The sequence below is a fragment of the Pelobates fuscus genome, chromosome 2 (assembly GCF_036172605.1).
Source record: "Pelobates fuscus isolate aPelFus1 chromosome 2, aPelFus1.pri, whole genome shotgun sequence".
NCBI classification, from domain to species: Eukaryota; Metazoa; Chordata; class Amphibia; order Anura; family Pelobatidae; genus Pelobates; species Pelobates fuscus.
The window spans coordinates 180,304,895-180,326,993 of record NC_086318.1 but is presented as its reverse complement, the minus strand read 5'-3'; the positions used below and the strand labels follow the sequence as shown (position 1 = coordinate 180,326,993).

Sequence of the window (22,099 nt, the reverse complement as noted above, 5' to 3'; positions counted from 1 at the left end):
AAGTACCTGCTTACTAGCTATTTATTGCCCCACTCAGCTTTGGGGATTTAACCATTACTATATGTTTTAAGGCTTCAGTCTATCCCTTCATAGAATCTTTGATATATGGTATTAGTTTTTCTTCTATAAGTGTATAATAAAAGTAGTTACCTAAAAGGTAGATGGTAGTCTACACCAAAATACAGACTTATGCGTGTAATGGGTCAAAATGGAATCGGGTTCTGTAACAATGTAAAAGATATCCACATAGTGTAAAATCGTACTAATACAAAATAGGTTTAAAAGTAAACATAGGAACACTCACAAACATAGAGCTATAAACCTAGCTCTGGTGTGGATGGCTTCGTGTCCGTTTAGGCGACCCACCCCTATATTGAAATGTTGTGTGTGGTCCTAAAGACACTTTGGGCCCAATTTGGACATTTCCACTTAGGGGTGTACTGACTTTTGTTGCCAACAGTCTAGACATTAATGGCTGTTTATTGAGTTATTTGAGGGGACAGCAAATTTACACTGTTATACAGGCTGTACACTTACTACTTTACATTGTACCAGAGTGTTATTTCTTCAGTGTTGTCACATGAAAAGATATGATAAAATATTTACAGAAATGTGAGGGGTGTACTCACTTTTGTGAGATACTGTATATATGGAATGCCAAATATGAGTTTGTTTTAGGCTAGCAAAACGGTAGACAAGTGTCGGGAAATATTTTAGAAGGTTTTTTTTTCCATCCCTGTTTACTGTGGACTTTATAGTGTTTTGGTGCTAATTAAAAAACAATTTAGATGGATGTCAAGCTTTACATTTAAAATAAAAATCCTCTCCCTCCACCCGACTGGTGTTTTTTTAATTTGTTCTATTTTGATATACGTTCAATAAACAAGATGAGCAGATAGAGAAAGAACTATTAAAATGAATATTATAATTAGATTGTCAGGATAGATAACAGAACAAATGCAAAAAGGTAGTGTAGAAGCAGCAGATCATAAATAACATAAATAAAGCGTCAGCTAAATATTGAGTACGTACAACTATATTATATTTTTGAACAAGAAGGGAAAAAGTAAACATTTAACTTTGTTACCAAAATGACACAATTGTTGACGGTATTGAAAAAACATAAATCATATATATCAGTTAATTCTTAATGACTTAAACAACTGTACAGGTATTATTTGGTATGACATTGTTTTGTAATAGCAATATATAATACTTTAAACCATGGGAATTATTGCTTGGTGATGTTATTACATTATTTTACTCAGCAAGTATGGGTTTTGTTAATTTTTTTTGAGTTTGTAACATCTAGGTAAAGGAAATAGTTGTGTTTTAACAAAAGAATACATGTCGTCTTGGAAGGGCCTGGATCCAAGAATAAACCTGAGCATTGAAGGAATATTTATTTTAAAAAAAAGTTATATTGGAAAATAACAGATAAATAATGCTAAAATTGTTTTGTAATGACTGGAATTTTGATTCAGTGCTTCTGACTGCAGAATGTTGATACATCAATCATTAAATTGTCAGACTATTCAATTAGACACCATAACCAATACAATGTGCTATATTGGTTATGGTTACAGTCCCCTGGCTCCTTTTCATAGTAAGTAGTCAAACTATTTTAGATAAGATTTTCAAACGACATTTTGAAAAATGTTTTAATAATTTAATATTTAGAAATTTGCGATATATTGATTTATTTTTATATATGATATTTTTTTTTTTATACCTGTATTTTGGAAATTAATTTTAAAATTGTATTTAAAAATATGAAATAGTGGCCTAAGTGATATTAAAAAAGGAGGCCCAGTCTGAGGTGTATAGGTAACCTGTAGGATGATGGGGACTCTTGGTACCATAACCACTTGTTGTTATGGTGCTTACATGACCCATTGGACCTTTATGATATATAATGTTTTCATTATGCCTTATTTATAGAATTCCTGAAGTTCTAAATTGAGGGCAGTCACCAGAATTACTGAGGATTGCACCACTTTTCTGTAAGTGACAATTTTATTAATCTGCCTCATGTTTGTTAATATTTGTTGAAGGACTAATCTTTTACTCTAGGTGAGTATTCCTGTTAGAAGTGTAATTTACACATGAAATATGTAAAAGAAACGATTCATATAAATGTGTCAGCTATAGTACTGTGAACACTAGAGAAATGACTGCAGGTTCAAACACTTTATGAAACATTTCAGCTAATACTTTTTACATTTGGAACTAATTATGTCAATCTACTCTTGTTAACATATGGCATGCGGGACTTACTGTTCAGTTGGCCTCAAGGTTAGCAAGGCATAACATGTAAGACTAATAATGTTAAAACCTAAACTGGTCATATAACAGCTTGTGACAGACATCCTTTGAGCTATGCTAGCCCGTCTGTTGTATGTATGTGATCACTGAATGAGTCTTACAATGTAGCTATTGTCCGTTCTCACTGTATGCAACATATGGGCTTTCTTAATTAAATATAGTTATTAATGGGGAAATGAACTGTATTTCTGTGTACAGTTATCTTTTCTATAAGGTTTCGAAAAGTGCTGTATGATGTTGTTTTAAACTATATTGAAAGGTTATGCAAATACAAGACTTGTCCTCAACTCTCTGCTTAAGTAATAGCTTTTTGCACATTGTAATTGCATGTGAAAAAAAACAATTCACGGCCAAGATAGTTTACAAAAAAATACACAAAGTTGGCATGAAGCAAAGGAGGCAAAGCAAGTACTTGAAGTTGGGAACATATATTAATTCTGTTGATAGATTGCTGCACAGGGACAAATGTAAATTATATACATTTAAATATTTGTTTTTAATTTGTTTATTCCTGTATTGTAGAAAAATAAGTACATAAAGTACAAGAGATTATACGAGATTATATTTTATCCCTGAATTCCAGCATTGTTTTGTTTCATTCTATTTATGGAAAAAAATATATTTTTAGCATGCAAAAAGTGTGAAACAAAATATTTAGCATGGCAAAATATGTCCATTAATAAATGTAAGGTATATGATATTTTTGTGAATGCATTATGCATTATACGCATAAACACTGTAAGTGGACATTATTCCCACATACATTAAATACAGCTGCCTGGCCAGGTATCTGTATACACAGGATTTGCTTCTTATAGTGATGATCATATCAACAAATGTAAAAGTGTGAAATTGGAAAAAAAAAATAATTCAAGGCAGTGCTGTATATTGAACTGAAGTGAATTAATGTCTAGAAGACAATAGTCGTCTATATGTGGTTTGTACGTAAATTAAGTGCTAGTCCTAGCATTTCAAGGTGTGCCATAAATGGCGTATATATAAAATAAGTGGATAAATGGCAGTGTTCAACATCATGTTGACATATATCAAGAGGATTATGGTCTAGTGTTTTATAGAGTATCACATATAATCGGCAAATAAATTAAATGGATTTTGGCTGATAATTTAATTGTAAACCACATACGGTTAGTTTACATGATGAGATAACTGAGACCTTAGTCTTAAAGTACAGGGCGCTATGTTTACTAAATAGAAATCTCACTGAAGAGTAAGGTCGTCTTCTATTGATTATTCTCTTCTGTTTCTCTATTATTTACACTAATTTGATGTTGTCTTCTTGTTGAACTCCAAATATTAAATATATGGTTAATGTGCAGTGTATTTTATTTGATATAAAATATAGGGAGATACAGAATTTAAAAAAATATATATATATTTTTTTCCATCATGAAATAAGTTGTGTCGAGTTTAACCTGTAAGAATAGGCATTTTAGAAATGCTGTTTAGCTATATTAAAAACAATATGACTTTTTTTTTTCAAACACTGCATACTCTTAAATAACCATATATCACAATGTTGTCACTTTCCTCATATTTATAGATCTTCTACATAAAGATTTTTTACAGCACAACATTAACTACAGAGTTTAATTAGCCGAGATCTTTGTTCTACACAGTTTGTCAGTGTTTACACAATATTTGCTCTAGTTGTTCAAAAAGTCACTTGGTTGCATGCCATTTACCAACTCTTACCTGAATTAAACTAGCAGCAGGATTTCTCCTTTTCTCAAAATGCTTTTGTCGATGTTGTTCCTGAACTTTTAGAGCAAATCCTGAGCCAAGAATGCCCTGCAACATAATGTATACAATTGTCTGTAATCAATAGTTTTATGAGCAAATAATTATTACTGTTCCGTCCAGCTAATTGTTTGTGTTATAGTGGTCACCCAAGTCTATTTATTTTAATGTAAATTAATTATAACAATAACACATTGGTTGATTTTCTGTACCAAATCTGATGTCAAGTGAATCCATTTTAACAGCTTCTGCACTTATTTAGTTTTACTTTAATCAATAATAATAGGAGAGCGTGTTTAATGCTGGGTAAGGTGGTTGGAGATACTAACACATTTACTATGCTTCTACATATAATTTTTACGTGAAATATATAGCTGTAGGTTTTTCATTAGTAGTTTATTGGAAAAAGAATTGGAACCATGTAATACACTGACATGTGATGTGAGATTCATGCCACAGAATAACAGCAATATAAAAGTTATTATGTTTTATCCAGACAATAAAATGAAGACGAGGAGAACATGATAGCAAAAGTGAGAAAATGCTATCCCTTGGACCCTTGAGAAAAGTAGAAGATTAGAGAACACTATAGTGTTCTATAGTGAAAAACGTAAATAAGCTTGGCTGAGATTATCAAATTTACCATAGGCAAACATTGGGAGGCTATTGCACATGCACGGCCAAACGCTGCACCAATCAACATCTCCTCATAAAGATGCATTGAATCAATGCCTCTATATGAGTATTGTTCAGCAGCTCCAGGCCTCCATTCTATATTGTTCAGTACCCCTCATTTGCCACTCATGAGTGGGGAATGGAGAGATATCATGTCCACCTATTTATTTGATAATTGTCCACGACTTGCCATTCATGGGGCATTCACACTATGTCCCTCACATTTATTTAATGAATAGCCAGCAACTGGGCTGGGGTGACAGTATGATGGACCCCAATTTTCTTATAGAATTTATAACTCCAACCTACCTCATTAATCTGGTGTCTCGCCATATTTTATTTCGTACATAGCACCCCTCCCCCCCCCCCCATTTATTTATTTGAATGGCAGGGATCTGGTGTCCATATTTTATTTTAAAAAACTCCCAACCACTGGCCATGGAGCCTGCCCACCCTATTTATTTATTTGAATGTCCACCCTATTTATTTAATATTAAGCACAGGGACGGCCATGGGGAGGCATGGGTTGGTACCTGTGTCAGGTCCCTGCCTGAATTCAGTAACTGCACAGTCACTAGTTATTCCTTACAGTGAGCAGCCGCTGGCTGTTTACTGTTAAGTAGACATTCATTCACCCATAGCATGGTGGGTAGGGGAATGTATACTAAATATACGAGTCATATTGACTTACATAGGCTTTTTTATTTTTATTATGTCCTAATAAAGAACAATTACATTCAATGTTTTGTTTGTCTTGTGATTCAGCCATAGATTAATTTGGAATTCAAAATTTCGAGCAAATCATATGCCGGCACAATTTAGAAGAAAAAGCCTGAATGCACAAGTTTAAAAGTTCGTTTACAGACCTTACTGTTACATTCCAACTAAAAATATTTTTTTAATATACTTTAATATCTACATACACCGGCAACAATAAACTAATCAGTATATGGCTCTTGTCTGGCAAGGAGATTATTTGTGTTGTAGTATTTCACAATTTACAACAAAAATGTAACACAATATGTAATATTTTTTTATTTTAATCATCTTAAAAATTAGCAACCACCTACATACTGCGTAACTGCCTTTTCCAAATGCCCGAAACAGCCTTTATCCTGACATATACAGATTACACTTTGGTGTCATCTACTTCATTGATTGACTCATCCCAGGTTAACTTATAATATTCTTTGGTCAGTTTTACATTTTAATTGGTCTCCCTTAATCAAGATCAACTATATTATTGTAGTTATAAACTCTGTCTAGTGGCCTCATTATAAACTTTTCAGGCAGACATTGATCTAAGGGAGAATATTAGCTCAATACTGCAGATCTCCAGTGGACAGAGCTACAAATCATTGCTTACAATCTGAGAAGAGAAAACTAGCTTTATTATTTCTAATAGAGTATACACATATAGACATATGCTTCCTTATAAAAAGTAAAAGGATTTAGATGATATGCAAGGCTGTCTGACAAATTTACATGAGTCATGGAAAAACGGTTCTGTTCTATATAAATCAATATAAACACTTACAGAAATAAGTATAACCTTTATCCTCCATTTCTTTTATCTTACATGTTCTTGTTAGAATAAAAGTTATAATACAATTTTATAGTTGACATATAATAACATTTAAGGAACGTAATGCATGCATTAAATGTACCTTTATTAAGATATCTCTTTTAATACACATGAAATAAGACAAAGAGTATTTAAAAGGAGGTCTCTCGGCACTAAAAACCCTTTATTCTCTTGCCAGATTTCAGCACCAATGTCTCTCAGTGCTAGGTCATGCTTCTCCTCTGTCAATGTCAACCGATGAGGGGGACCTAACGTGCATGTGCAACTACCGCGCCCAGAGCCACATTGCCTCAATGCTTTCCTATGGGGATGTTCAACACGCTGGATGTCCTCATGCAAAACTCCAACTCTTTGAAACTCCAAGAAGTACCTCTAGTGGCTGTCTGGTAGTCAATTCTGTGCATATTTGGTGTCTGTCTTCAGCTTACATGGCACACTTACAACAGACGACGAATGGTGCTAACTAATTCCCCCTTCAGTCAGTCCTCCCTAACATTCCTCTCTCTGCAGTGAGAGGGAGTGACATTACCAGAAGAGGATTAGGTCGCAGGGAAAGCTTGGCCTCCGTACTGCATCACAGGATAAGTTTTAGAATTTTTTCTTTTAGGAGAAGACCATGCCAGTAGGGCAAGCATGTTAAACTCAAAAGCTAGCACGGGCCAAATAAATAAGGTTTAAGTTTATGTGGGCTGCAAAAAAAACACAGACTTACATTTTCAAAGAAATGTAGATTTGTTTTGAAAAGTACAGTATATAAAAAAAAAACAGTATCCCCCTCTACTAAACCCGAGTCCCCCCCTCTATACTAAATCCAAGTCACCCCCCTCTACTAGACCCTGGCCTTTGTTTAAAAAAAAAAAAAAAAAAAGCAATATTAGCCAGCAAGAAGACTCCACTCACATTGCCGTACCAGTATATGACTTCGGAGTCCAGTCTCTGGTATACCCCCAATGGCGCCGTCCGCACCCTGTGGCAAAGCGGATCCTACCACCACTCCTTGAAACCCTGTGAAGGTGGAGCACGTTGACGTCACGTCGGAATGTGACATGGTGTTGCATGCCTATGTGCACCTTCAGGTCCTCCACTGTCCAGCCGCAGCCATTGCAACACTGACCAACACATACTCACTGACAGACACACACACTCACTCACTGACAGACACACAAACTCTCACTCTGACAGACACACACACTCACTCTCTGACAGACACACACACTCACACACACACTGACAGACACACACTCACTCTATGACAGACACACGCACTCACACACACACTGACAGACACACACACAGACTCACTGACAGACAGACACACACTCACTGACAGACACACACAGAGAAACACACTCACTGACAGACACAGACACACACTCACTGACAGACACAAATACAATGAGACACACGCTCACTGACAGACACATTGAGAGACACACACTGAGAGACACACACACACTGAGACATACACTCACTGACAGACACACACACATATTTACACATTCTTGCACACACTCACATCATTTTATTTATTGTACCAGTATATGACTCCGGAGTCCAGTCTCTGGTATACCCCCAATGGCGCTGTCCGCACCCTGTGGCAAAGCGGATCCTACCACCACTCCTTGAAACCCTGTGAAGGTGGAGCACGTTGACGTCACGTCGGAATGTGACATGGTGTTGCATGCCTATGTGCACCTTCAGGTCCTCCACTGTCCAGCCGCAGCCATTGCAACACTGACCAACACATACTCACTGACAGACACACACACTCACTCACTGACAGACACACAAACTCTCACTCTGACAGACACACACACTCACTCTCTGACAGACACACACACTCACACACACACGGACAGACACACACTCACTCTATGACAGACACACGCACTCACACACACACTGACAGACACACACACAGACTCACTGACAGACAGACACACACTCACTGACAGACACACACAGAGAAACACACTCACTGACAGACACAGACACACACTCACTGACAGACACAAATACAATGAGACACACGCTCACTGACAGACACATTGAGAGACACACACTGAGAGACACACACACACTGAGACATACACTCACTGACAGACACACACACATATTTACACATTCTTGCACACACTCACATCATTTTATTTATTGTTCCCTACCTTTGGGAGCTGGTATGAGGCCTGGGGTCCAGTGGGGATCTACTCTGGGGAGCTCAGTCTTCCTGCTCCTCACTGCTACCTCGCGCACAGTTTAGTGATGCCAGGTGCCGGAATGACGTCATATACCGGCACCCGGCATCACTACAGAGGGCGCGCGAGGGAGCAGTGAGGAGCAGGTAGACTGAGCTCCCTCGCTGCCGCCAGTGACCTCTCCTCCCCGGCTGGTACCGTAACTTTTAGCAGAGCAGGCACCTGCAATGTGGGGAGAGCAGATACCTACTCTGCTTTAGTAAGCATGGCAAACTGGCAGCTCGCAAACATATTCATTGTGGGCTGCATACGGCAGTAGGGAATATTCAAACCAAAACAGTGCTTTATTAGAAAAATATTTTTGGTTAGTGTAACCCATTAAATTGTCCAGATTCCTCAAGTAATGTGTTTTCCATTTATGTATGTATGTATCTATCGATCCATCTCCTTGTACATATTACTGATATTATATGTTATAATGATTGAATAAGTAATACTCACTGCAGGCAGTGCAAAGAAAGAAATTCCCAGTAGAGCGAATCCTGCTGATAGTAATCTTCCCAGCCATGAGCGCGGAGTTTTATCTCCATAACCAATGGTTGTCAAAGTAATCTAGAATTCACAAAGGGAGAAAAAATATATACTGTTAAAAAAAAACAAAAAACTATCAAATCTGTGAGTTGCCATGTTTTAAACTTTCAAGTGATTAAATGTCTGTATAGTTTTACTAGACTATCTTGTATTATCAAGCATTTGGGTTCAACCACCCTAACTCACGTCTTTAACACGGCTGAGAGCTAACTGGTATTGTTCAGTATGTGAATTAGCCTCCCTTTCAAAGGATTTAAAATCAAAATAATTCATCTTGATTTCTAACATTAGAGGGTAACATCTAATGTACTACATACTTATAAGCAGTATATAAAGTAGGTGCATCCCTATATGATGACTAGGGCAATAGTATGAAAGCTTATAATTATCATTAAAAAGACACTTTAGTCACCCATCCTATGACATCTCAATAAAGTGGTCTGGGTGCAGTGGCCCAGTCCTTTTAGTACATTGCAGTACTACACCTCAGGGTTATGCCCCCCGCCACCACCAACCCATAGTCTGTGCGTGGGGGCCATTCTAGTATAGGGGGACCTAATGTCCCCCCCTGATCTTCACACATTTATAGTGGGTTGGGTATACAGTGGACATAATGTCCTACCCCATCTCCCACTCACTGGGGGCAGTTTGGGGCCTTAATATTAATATCCAGGGGGAGGACTTAGTGTTTAATTTTTTTTTATTTTTTTTTACTTTTGTTGATTATGTTTGCTGTCATTTGGGGGGAGTTCAATAGCCAGGTCCACTCACCTGAATAATAATGCTAGGATGTATGGGTGGGGGCTAGATGGGGGGACACTTGGTCCCCCCCCCCCCATTTTATAATATTCCCCACCTGCTGACCACAGGATGTCCCACTGTTTATTTATCAAATTAGCCCCACCCAGGGTTGGAAAGTGATTTGTAAAACCCCCTATTACTTATTTTCATGCCCCCCTTCCTGCGTTGTTTGACGAGCTGCTCTAGTGACTCAGGCCTCCGTAGAGACCAGGCAGTAATGACTGCCTTGTCACGAGTTTTAAATATTTAGTATACATGCGGTAGGTTGGGAAATGTTTTTTTTTTTTTAAACCTCCCTTATAGTAATACAGATATTGACATGGTTTTTTATTAATTTTTATTATTATTATTTTTATTATAAGTAGCTATCAGGTGAAGACCAGTGTGTACGTAATTAAATATTATTTAACTATTTGTCCACTGCATGGTAGCGCTGCCGGTGGGATATATAGTACTTAAAAGTACTGTTCTCTTGTATGAAAGCAAGTGAAGAATACTTTGGATGCTGGATGCATTAGGTCTTAATTTTTATTAAAACTGGTGCCATTGTGAATCTTCTGAATCCTATACTTTGTGTAAGATTGGGATGCAAAACAACTTATTTTAATCCGGATAGCGAATACATCCAGGTGTATTAGCTGATTTTTTGCTTGAGCTGACCAAAATCTGACCATATTTGGCTTTAGTAAGAATTTCCATTTGCAGTTGGAATTCTGTCATTATTTCGATTAGTTAATATCCATGTATTTGTACCTAAATCATTACATTGACTACACTTGATCATAATTAGATGTATGAAATAGACTGACAGAAACCAGTTGTTAAACCCTACATATTCATGCTATTCTATTAGTTTTAATTAAGGAATTAGCTTTGTAAGACTTTCACTTAATTTGCCATCTCAATATCTTTTATGTTTATTTACTCGTCAGCTTTTTATAGATAAAGCTAAGTGACACAAAATGGAAGCAACCCATGGAGGACATAAGTTATTCAGATAACATGGTGATGAAATAAACCAAAGAGAGTATAGAAACAGAAAGCAGAGTGATGGCTTTAGCCAGCAAGAATTCTGGTAGGGTTGCAGGAGAGAACACAAAGAATTAAGTGAATTAGTTGCAGTTTTCACAATGTATTTCTTTCATGTATTCTCTTTGCATTTCCAAACTGCCCAATATGCAGCTATGTATGGATTGAATTGGACCTAAAATTATACATTGTATTCAAAGAAATCGTAATAATTTTCAGAAATTGTAGTTCCTTATGATAAGTATTAAAGTTATGAATTTAAGTTATTTTAACTTCTCTCTGTATTTTCAATATATTTTGCCTATTCTTTCCCTTAGACAGTAAAAGCATTGCTTGAGGAGGATTTCCTTGACCTGATCTGTAAGGTCACATATTCTTTCAGACTTTATTATATTGTCAAAGGCTGTGTAATGACTATGCCTGCTTTCTGTTTGCGATCTTCGAAATGAGCTAGGACTGACTACCCCCAGAGACCATAGAGCTTATCTTTTATTTATTCTTTAATAAATTAAAGGTTTTGGTAAATCAATCTGATTTGTCAAGTGGGAAATTGTGTGACTTTGGCAGAGTCCTACAGGCTAGTGACGCTACATTTCTAATTTTAAACTCTTTATATGATAGCTTTTGATAGCTTTTATTGGTTACTTATGCTCTTGTAGTCCTAAAATGTATATTGCCATCATAAACATTAATTCTACTGATGTGTTTGTGTAGTTTGTACTATATGATTTCACATATATGTTTACCTTTGACACAAATGTTAAATACGTAAATACACATTAATTATTGATTTTTCACAATTAAAAGTTATGTTTTAATGATCTACTTTTAGGACAGTGTTTCTCTCCTTTCACGTAAATACATTATGTTGCAATGTATATTTTTTTATTTTTAGATATGTTACATGATGATTGTTCAAGGAAAACTGTAGGCATGGTATCTGTTTCATCTCATTTAACTAGTTATATTGTCTGGAGACCCCTGATTCTGTTGTTTCTTTCAGCATTAAACAGTTTTTAATGTTTTCAAGTTCTAATGCTAACTAGGTGTTCCCAGCAGCCAATCCCCTCTGTGCTGTCTTTCCTAATGAGGAAGTATTAGCCTGTGATTTGTTCAGAGTGTCAGCTGACTGCTTTTAGTGTATCAGACCTCCCATTGTCATTATGAGGTGTATGACCACAAGTAAGTTATATCTGCATTAGCCACAATTTAAGTAGGAGCTAGACTGTGGATTGCCAGGGATACTTATTTAGTGTTAAACGTCTAAAATGGTGTAACCCTGATTAGAGGGACCTTGCAAGGGAACTCCACGCACTATAATTAATTCGAAGAGATGAAATAGTTATAGTGACTATAGTGTCCCTTTAAGCATTTTTTTTTCCATCCTACTGCCTTTTAACTACATTTTTTTCTAGTGAGATATTAGATCTGCAATTGTTGTGTTTAAATAAAAATGCCAATTACCATAACTATCACAGAGAGGAACAGCAAATCAATGTAGATAAGTAACAGACCAATTAACAGTACCAGACCTTTAAAACCCAGACATGGTATACTTTGGCAAAACAATCAGCGTGACTCGATGGCCTATTAAGAACAGCAACTTTATATTTTATACATCTTACAGCTATTCTTATTAGCACGTAGGAAATAACAACAATACAGGGTCAGGTCGAAGACTTAATACAGTCGTGCTTGCCAGAAATTGATTTTCAATAATGAGTGTTCAGTCAGCTGTCTTGGGATATTCTAAAGTGTGTATTTCTGCAAGTTCAACACATTATTTCTTATAAAATATGATTGTTTACTAGTTTACTTCAATTACTTCTAAATTTAATCCAGATATTTCAGTAAATACAGATGTAAATATTTTATTTTATGACTATTAAAACCATTGAAGTGTCTAGATTAATGAATAACAGAGTGTTGCTGAGCACATCTACATAACAACTATTTTCTCCAGATTTCCTTAGTAAACTTTGTTTTTACTGCTGCTGATGATTATGGGTAAGAAATAGGTGTCAAAATAAAATTGATTTTGGTTATCTGCTGCATCTATATTCTTTTTATACACTGGCCCTTCTGCATATGTATGCTATTCAAGAGGGCTTTTTAAACAAAGCCTGGTTTACTGGTACCCACACTACCATACATCACAAATATTAATGATAATTCACTGTGCCTGTGAAATTCTTTACATACCGCTTCAATTTCACATTAAAGAGTTTGATTATTTGCCTCAAAATATTTATTACACATCTAAGAATGAATCAACATCAATACTACAATCAATACCAAAATATTTAAGTTTGGATTCCAATATTGTTGAATGGGTAAGGCAGTGGCTGAGTGACAGGCAACAGAGGGTTGTAGTCAATGGAGTATATTCGAAGCTTGGGCTTGTCACCAGTGGGGTACCTCAGGGATCTGTACTTGGACCCATTCTCTTTAATGTTTTTATTAGTGATATTGCAGAAAGTCTTGATGGTAAGGTGTGTCATTTTGCTATTGATACTAAGATATGTAACAGGGTTGATGTTCCAGGAGGGATAAGCCAAATGGCAAATGATTTAGGTAAACTAGAAAAATGGTCAGAGTTGTGGCAACTGACATTTAATGTGGATAAGTGCAAGATAATGCATCTTGGACGTAAAAACCCAAGGGCAGAGTACAGAATATTTGCTAGAGTCCTAACCTCAACATCTGAGGAAAGGGATTTAGGGGTGATTATTTCTGATGACTTAAAGGTAGGCAGACAATGTAATAGAGCAGCAGGAAATGCTAGCAGAATGCTTGGTTGTATAGGGAGAGGTATTAGCAGTAGAAAGAGGGAAGTGCTCATGCCATTGTACAGAACACTGGTGAGACCTCACTTGGAGTATTGTACGTAGTACTGGAGACCGTATCTTCAGAAGGATATTGATACCTTAGAGGGAGTTCAGAGAAGGGCTACTAAACTGGTTCATGGATTGCAAGATAAAACTTACCAGGAAAGGTTAAAGGATCTTAACATGTATAGCTTGGAGGAAAGACGAGACAGGGGGGATATGATAGAAACATTTAAATACATAAAGGGAATCAACGCAGTAAAGGAGGAGACTATATTTAAAAGAAGAAAAACTACCACAACAAGAGGATATAGTCTTAAATTAGAGGGGCAAAGGTTTAAAAATAATATCAGGAAGTATTACTTTACTGAGAGGGTAGTGGATGCATGGAATAGCCTTCCAGCTAAAGTGGTAGAGGTTAACTTAACACAGTAAGGAGTTTAAGCATGCGTGGGATAGGCATAAGGCTATCCTAACTATAAGATAAGGCCAGGGACTAATGAAAGTATTTAGAAAATTGTGCAGACTAGATGGGCCGAATGGTTCTTATCTGCCGTCACATTCTATGTTTCTATGTTTCTATGGCTTACCTGAAAACAATAGGCACCTTATACTACAATTATCACAAACAATATAATACAGTCACAGAATCAACTATTAGTGGACACAGCAAATAGTATTTTGTCTAATGTAAGCCAACTCCTCCAAATGTTTTTATTTGAAAAATATGAAAGACAAAAATATTGGTCAAGACCTTTACCAGCAAGTGGAAATAAAAAGGAGAAGTAGATGGCGCTTACACAGTAAAATCAAAACAGTACTGGAGTGGAAAAAGGTGTTCCCCAACACCCTAGAGTCAAAGTAATAAAATAGAGTATTGAAAGCAACAAGTGCCAAATACACACACCACTCCCTGTGTCTAAAATAAGAAATAATGATACTTATATATATACAGGTACATATGGGAGATGTTCCATGTAGTAAAACCCTATAAAGACAAAAGATACATAGTATAGACTGTATATACAAAAAGAAATATATGAAAGTGATAGAATACACTCACGAATTCCAGAGCCGTGCCAGGCTCTGTATATAGTGCCCAAGGGTGCCTTAGAAGGCTATATGGAGAATCTTGGATGATGTCCCCCAGAAGCAGGAAAAAGCAGCAAGTGATGATAAAAAAATATTACATTTATTGTAAATAAAAGTTTAAAAATAACTGTGCAGGTCCCATATGGTGACACACAAAATCACAGTCATGCAGACGCGTTTCAACTCAGTCCGAGTTTTCATCAGTGCATAAAACATCCAGCTGCTGTTCCGTTTTAAGTTCTCCGCTTTTCTGATTGCCGGTCACATGGGCGGAAGTTCGGGTGGCCGGCGTCTGACGTCACTTCCGGTATTTTCGGCGCTCGTTTTCCGGCTTCATTCTGTTCAATGCATTTGCCCAATTGAAGCTGGAAACTCCACATTGTAAATGGGCACCTTGTATAGTCCTTAAAGTGCATACATATATGCACTTTAAGGACTATACAAGGTGCCCATTTACAACGTCACTTCCGGTATTTTCGGCGCTCGTTTTCCGGCTTCATTCTGTTCAATGCATTTGCCCAATTGAAGCTGGAAACTCCACATTGTAAATGGGCACCTTGTATAGTCCTTAAAGTGCATACATATATGCACTTTAAGGACTATACAAGGTGCCCATTTACAATGTGGAGTTTCCAGCTTCAATTGGGCAAATGCATTGAACAGAATGAAGCCGGAAAACGAGCGCCGAAAATACCGGAAGTGACGTCAGACGCCGGCCACCCGAACTTCCGCCCATGTGACCGGCAATCAGAAAAGCGGAGAACTTAAAACGGAACAGCAGCTGGATGTTTTATGCACTGATGAAAACTCGGACTGAGTTGAAACGCGTCTGCATGACTGTGATTTTGTGTGTCACCATATGGGACCTGCACAGTTATTTTTAAACTTTTATTTACAATAAATGTAATATTTTTTTATCATCACTTGCTGCTTTTTCCTGCTTCTGGGGGACATCATCCAAGATTCTCCATATAGCCTTCTAAGGCACCCTTGGGCACTATATACAGAGCCTGGCACGGCTCTGGAATTCGTGAGTGTATTCTATCACTTTCATATATTTCTTTTTGTATATACAGTCTATACTATGTATCTTTTGTCTTTATAGGATTTTACTACATGGAACATCTCCCATATGTACCTGTATATATATAAGTATCATTATTTCTTATTTTAGACACAGGGAGTGGTGTGTGTATTTGGCACTTGTTGCTTTCAATACTCTATTTTATTACTTTACCAGCAAGTACCTACATTGACATTGCAGTCACTATAGCGATTTCATCTCAAAAAATTGACTATAGTGCCTGGGGTCTTTTTGCACTGTCCTTCCAAATGTTAAACCATTTTTGAGAAGTTTAGCATTAATAAGGGACCCTGGCCCCCCCACAGCCCAGCCCACACTGGAGGTACGGCTAAGTGCAAGGGCCAAAAAGAAACCATGCACGTTTGGATTTGTGTGGATGTTATAAAATTTTAGGGTACATTTGCTCAGTAATTCTTACATATCCCAGACGTAAATATGCGGATCCCTCTGTATTAATTATACCCGGTTAACCATGAATTCCACTATAAAGTTTACTCAGTTGGAGAAATATCACTATACCATTGGTGGTTTTCACGTGTCATGCTTTTCATCCTTATAGGCTTGAAGCTCTTTCGATTATAGATATTGTTTTCCCACTACTTTGTTCTAGGGACAGCCATAAAGATTCCAATCCAGAATAATTCACTGTTATTCTTACTCTGATAAATATATATATAATCGTTGGCTTAATACTAATTTTAGAGTCCCTTATTACAAGACCCTTGTTTACTATATTAAACATGAATATATTTTTATATTATTTATTTTCTTAAATTACTATTTGTCTGAAGGTCTCTGTGGTCCAAATGTTGTTTTGCTGACCTTGTGGTGTTTGATGGAGGCCATGTGATTGACTCCTTCTAAGTGGATGACTTTCTACTGGGTAGAATGCCACCTTCTTAATGGTCTGGCAACTAGTAAATCCTAAATGCACTCCATCTTGCTTTGCCTTTCTCTTTCCCTTGTCCTTATTCTTTTGATGCCTCCACAGGGTTGTGTGAACTAGAGGCATAGAGGCTTTTTATGGATGCTGAAATTTCCAATTCCTATTTATTGGACAATCGATTTCTAAATTTAAACACAAATAGTATCAGCACTTAAAAGCAGTTAATATTCCCCTACAACCCAAAAGTGGGGCAGATATACTAATTTTGTCCATATTTGTCACTTTCTCCATTGCTTTAGATAAGTGGATCATATTCTCTCTCCCATGGGAAAGCATTGGATTGGCAAAAAATTGGCAATTTTGATGATGTCACCAAGGGGGCAGGGCCAGCGCTGGCGGACCCGTGGAGAGCTAAAACTAAGGTGAGTTTTAACCCATTCTGAGGGGGCTCGGGGGGAGGGAGGGGAGGAAGCCACCTAAATGGTAGGTTTTCACTATAGGGTCAGGAATACATGTTTGTGTTCCTTACCCTATAGTGATCCTTTAAGATTTTAATCTTAAACTTTTCCTGAGATGTGCAATGATCCTATAATTTTGTAAACATTTTTATGTATACATAAGTGATTGGTATATAATAGTGATGTTTTTAATTCTGCTATTAACGTTATTTGTATTCATTTGAAGTATAATTTTAACCAGGATAAATGTGTGAACGTGTAAAAACTGTATATCACACATTTCTCCATAATATTAATCTTTTATTGATATTGTTTGAAACCCCCTTGCTGTTATTTGAACATGCACTAAAGCAAACCTTTCTGTCTATATAAGTACCTTATATCAGGTATACACCTTTAAGAGGTTGAGAGGTTAAGAAGTTTTTTGACGCAAAAGGGTGTATATACATGATTCAAACTTTGTATCTTAAGAAAACCCAAGCTAATGGGCAAAACGTGTAGATCACCTGGCAGCGGTCTTTTGTATTGGACATTGGCAGCAGAACTCAGCAGTATCCACAGTCTGAGTCTTCCAGAGATAAGAGAGATCTGCACCGGTTCAGGTGCACAGAATCGACTTGCAGTTCCTCATCGACGAAGTGGTAACAACATTTGCTTGACTGTGTTATACTGCACCAATGCTTATTTGTGGCACTTAGAGATAAGTTCCACCACCAAATCTTGTAAGAGTTCATATAGGGCTTGTTTTAGGAAATTAAATATATACAGTATTACACTATATTTGTGTCTTTTCTAATTTAAGGTGGATACAAGATTACACCTGGATTGGATACAACTGAAAGCACACACAGATCACTGTTCTATTCCCTTCAACTTGGTATAATATCCTTTTTTCTGATCAAGAATATTGTTTGAACTCTTTTAATTTGGTTTTGTTCACTCTCTGACTTTTCTCCCCACATTTGAGTTATAGGGGAGTATCAACTAAGTGCTGATACTATTTGTGTTTTTATTTGTATTGGGAACTTGGGAAGGTTTTATTGTATCTAGCAGCTTTTTTATTATTTTGTTATCATTTGCTTTAACGACTGTTTCCATCATTTTCATTGTGCTCTCTTATATTTATTTTTATCCCGATTTCTAAATTTATTTCACTATGACTTTAAAAATCACCTGCTCCTGAGAGAATTGAAACAACAGAAAGCTAATATTGCATTCATTCAGGAAACACATCTACCCTGCTGCTCATCCATTAAATTATCTGACCAAACCTATGTCATGCTTCATACCTCCAGAGTGCCTTATAAACATAACAGGGTTGATATTTTCCTGCATAAACATTATCTATGGCAAGTTTCTGATACTGTTTCTGACCCAGAGGTATGCTAGCTTTTAGTCTTGGTTTCATTGAATACAAGTTTTCCACCTATTCAATATCTAACCACCCTGATCCCGATTTTTGGTCTTCTTTAGAGAATCTGGTAAACTAGTGGGTGGGTATTTTAACATTGTGCTGTTTGACAGAGCCAAACATTTTTTGGCCCAGATTGCCTAGCTCCCATGTGAGGGGTGGGCAGGTTAGGTTACTACACCTTATTATTCCACACACAAGACTGATAGACACATGAAGGGTTCAGCACCTGGAAACTGCAGGCTGTACTTTCTACTCTGCCCACCACTCCACCAACTCTGTAGAGGTGAATGGTATCGCTTGGTCTGATCATGCAGATGTTGCTGTTTATTTCCATTCCATTCTTCTTGTTTCTCCCTCGACCTGGAGGTTAAATAATTTTCTCTTGAGAGGTGAACAATTGGTTATGGACACCTGTAAACTGTTACATAACTATTTTAAGGGAAACTGGAAACCTCACATCTCACCAGCCACTAAGTTGGAGAGGAGAGCTCAGCTAGAGGACACTGTTTATCATCTGATTTAGTTTTACTCAAAGTAAAAGATAATTATGTTATGGATAAATTAACTGCCCATGTTAGAAACACTATGTCATCCTTTTAAAATGTGCGGCAGCCTTGGAAATTGAGCCCTGGTCTGTGAACCTTTTTATTCTGGATTGAAGGATTTTATTTTTTCCTCTGCCCTGTAGGAGGGGGGCACACCAATCCCCTTCCACCTTACTATCCCCTTCTCTACTTCTTTCTTCTCATTGCTTCGTTCTATTCCTTTTTTTTTTAAATCTCTTATTTCCTTTTATTTTTTCCCTTCACTTAGGAAAATTAAAAATTGTCAGAAATGTGAAGCTTGGTTATGGCTATGTATGCAAACATTACTATAAATTTTAAAAAATAAATAAATTAACTAAGTATACAGGAGACTAAATTGATTTTTGAGTTACGCACCTTAGTTCCTAAGCAACTCAATGATGATTTTGAAATAAAGCCTATTTTATGAAATATTTTTCTCCTTTTGCCTTTGTGGTTTTAACTCTCTCCTTTTCTGTAGCTAAGTCTTTTTTATTCGAGTGTGTTTTTGATTAGTGTTTTATAGATTTGGGTTTTAATTTCTTAATTATTTTTTATATTTAATATGTATCTTAACTCCCTGTTTTCTTCTTGACCTTCTGTGTATGGAATATATGGACTAATGCCCTTTTGTAAAATGGCGCCTGCTTTCTGTCATTTTATATGTGTGTTCTAATTTATATCTTATTTATATATACTCTTGGAAAAGATTACCAATGTGGCTGAAAGACCGGAAATGTATATCCGAACTGAAAACTTCGCCATCTTGAAGGTGGCATGATACGTATCCGGTTCGGACCATATTTGGAAATGGGTGTGTCTCTTGCAATATGTGTGATTACCGGTAATTGTTTGTAATATTTGTGTATATATATAAAGAATGTTTATACTGATAAGACTTTCATTAGCACCTGAGGAAGACCCATTTGTGGGGTTGAAACGTGTTGTGCACTTATTCCAATGTTATGTTTTTTTTTAGAGATTTTAAAGAGGGGCTTCCTGTTTCCAGCAATTCTGCACCATTTGGGACCCTAACCACTAGAGGAATCCATTCTATGTCTACGAGGAGACATATATGCTCCATAAGTCCAGAGCCAACTTTAATGGAAAATTGTGAGTGTTCTGAATTCTAAACCCTACTCATGATTTATTTTTACAGATTACACTATGTTGTGTTTTATCTCTGTTTCTGTATAGGATTAATATATGTAACTCTAAGTTAAGAAGAATTTGTATATGAGGTAACAAATCCTTTTAATATGTGTGCGCTTATCACCTTTTTTTGTTTTTACACTGTTTTGTACTTAGAATTAGCTGCACCACCTTTTCTATTCTTGAGCGCCACCTATATTCTGTTTTTAAATTACTATGTATTTGGTTTTGTATTCTATAATTGTGGCAATTATGTGTACCATCTTCTGCAGTAGAATAAAAATTTTTAAGAAATGCAAAAAACAACAACATATATTCAACATATATTGTATATGCAATATTTTTTGAAAATATGGTTCAGTGTTGTATTAGCTAATAAGTTAAACAAAACAAACAAAAAACAAACTTCAAATAAAACAATTACACATGCAGAGGCAATTGAAATATCGTCCGGTTGTTTTTTTTTTTTGTCTTCACATTAATGCACAAACAAGGAAGCAGGTCTGAGGATTTATTTTAGAAATTAAAAAAAATTCTGCAAAGACAGCCACAATTATTAACAATCACCATTAATGGTCTATCACTCATGTAACCAATGGTCTTTCCATCCTGCCTTATAATAAATAGCTACTTCCATTAGTTAGATATAAATCAATTATCCATTGTTTCTTGGAGAATAATACAGTCCAGCAATACTTCCATCAATTTCTAATTGATTTTACTTACCGTACCCCACCATAAAGCATCTGCGTATGTTTGAAATTCAGCATTTCCTTCCTTTTCCACCAGGTACACAAGGAAAGATGAAAAGATGAGAACTAGAAATCCTATATACCAGGCTGTAATGAGTTCCTATATGTAAAATATATGAAGGTAAAAAAAATATTAATATGAGTGTATTGCTGATAAATAAGTAATTAACATATATGCAAATGTTAATGCTAAGCAATGCAATGCATTGACATGCTGTCATAATTTTGCTTAGTAAGATATTTTGAGTGAAACAGTGATAGACGTAGTATGAATTAGTGTAAGAATTATTTAATAAGGAAACCAATTCTAAATTTTAATAATGCTATTTTTTTTAACTACCCAGCCACATTTTACTCTTTTAATAGCTGATAATTTATATGTACTATTGCTTTACATCATGTTTAATTTTGTCTATATACTTGTTCTCTTAACTGATGTAGCTGCATTTCCAGTTGCTTGTCAGTTACAGGGAGACCTATTTACTTACTTGGAAAAATTATCCAACTTCGTTCTACTCACAACTCAGCTATTTTAATCTGAACTTTGTTTTTTAGTTCATGATAATGCACTGTTGAACTGATAATCCCTTAAGAGGAAACTAGAGATCATCCCCCTGCAATCTCACTACTCAAATCTCTGCCTTTTCGGAGTTAAAATGAAAGTTTTGGGCTGCCAGTCTCTCACCTATTCTTGCACCTCTCGGGAGAAACCATTGTAAAAGTGTTCTAGCAGGAAGAGCTGGAGCATGGCCTCGGGAACTTGGTGTCTTGGGAGTACAGTTAATTTTGGGCTGACCATGTCATGCGGCAAGCCCATTCGGCATGGGAGTCTTGGTTCCCCCTTATTAGACTCCCAAAATTTCCTGTGATACGCCTCCGGGGTCACAGCATATCGGGCAAGCAGGATCTTC

The 22,099-nt window shown here is 36.4% G+C and overlaps 1 protein-coding gene across 2 annotated transcripts in view; it reads right to left on the bottom strand.

The window, feature by feature from the left end:
* KCNQ5 (potassium voltage-gated channel subfamily Q member 5) overlaps positions 1–22,099 on the bottom strand; it is a 608,771-nt gene that overhangs the window by 149,931 nt on the left and 436,741 nt on the right. For both annotated transcript variants that reach the window (XM_063442990.1, XM_063442991.1), the window contains exons 5-7: positions 21,163–21,288; positions 9,040–9,150; positions 4,039–4,134 (exon numbers count right to left, since the gene is read on the bottom strand). In XM_063442990.1, the coding sequence (XP_063299060.1) occupies positions 4,039–4,134; positions 9,040–9,150; positions 21,163–21,288 (333 nt within the window). The remainder of the gene's footprint in view (positions 1–4,038; positions 4,135–9,039; positions 9,151–21,162; positions 21,289–22,099) is intronic.